General features: G+C 44.6%; 1 protein-coding gene across 1 annotated transcript; it reads right to left on the bottom strand.

Annotated features, from left to right (window-relative positions):
* Positions 1 to 4: 4 nt before the first annotated feature.
* On the bottom strand, positions 5 to 448 carry LOC106820539 (cell division protein ZapE-like; the record flags this gene model as incomplete). The annotated part of the gene is made up of 1 exon (XM_014825048.1): positions 5 to 448. A coding segment is annotated over exon 1 (444 nt), but the record flags the coding sequence as incomplete, so codon positions are not given.
* Between the last annotated feature and the right edge of the window lie 122 nt (positions 449 to 570).

Below are 570 nucleotides of genomic sequence, written 5' to 3'. Positions count from 1 at the left end.
ATAAGTCCTGTGGAGGGCGGTTAGACGTGGTCACTAACACTACGTTTTGCTCAAAAAGATGTTCGAACAATTTGCCAAGGAGCATGGCATCGGTAATGTCGTTGACGTGCATTTCATCTAAACAAATGATGTCGGCTTTATGAGAAAGGTTTTTGGCAACGGTCTGTAGCGGATCTTCTACATGCTTTAATGTCGCTAAATCTTCATGCACTAGTTGCATAAAGCGATGAAAATGTAAACGTAACTTCTTTTTGCTTGGAATGAGCTTAAAGAAGTAATCGACCAGATGGGTTTTGCCACGACCAACACCACCCCAGAGATAAAGCCCTTTTCTGCTGGGTTTTGCTTTGTTTATTTTACCCGTACGAGAGAAGAAATTACCAAAGTGAGTACGCCTGTCTGTGGAGCAGGGGGCAAGAAGGGCGTTATACACTGTTTGCAGCTCCATCATTACGCTGTGCTGAAATGGGTCGGCGACCAGTTCGCCAGCGTCAATACTCAGCTGATAACATTCAGAAAGGAAATTGTCGCTTGCTTTTGGTGCAATAGCAGCGGTAGATGTTTCTGGTG

The sequence above is a fragment of the Priapulus caudatus genome, unplaced genomic scaffold (genome assembly GCF_000485595.1).
Source record: "Priapulus caudatus unplaced genomic scaffold, Priapulus_caudatus-5.0.1 Scaffold19801, whole genome shotgun sequence".
Classification (NCBI taxonomy): domain Eukaryota; kingdom Metazoa; phylum Priapulida; class Priapulimorpha; order Priapulimorphida; family Priapulidae; genus Priapulus; species Priapulus caudatus.
This window is presented reverse-complemented; position numbering and strand designations above follow the sequence as displayed.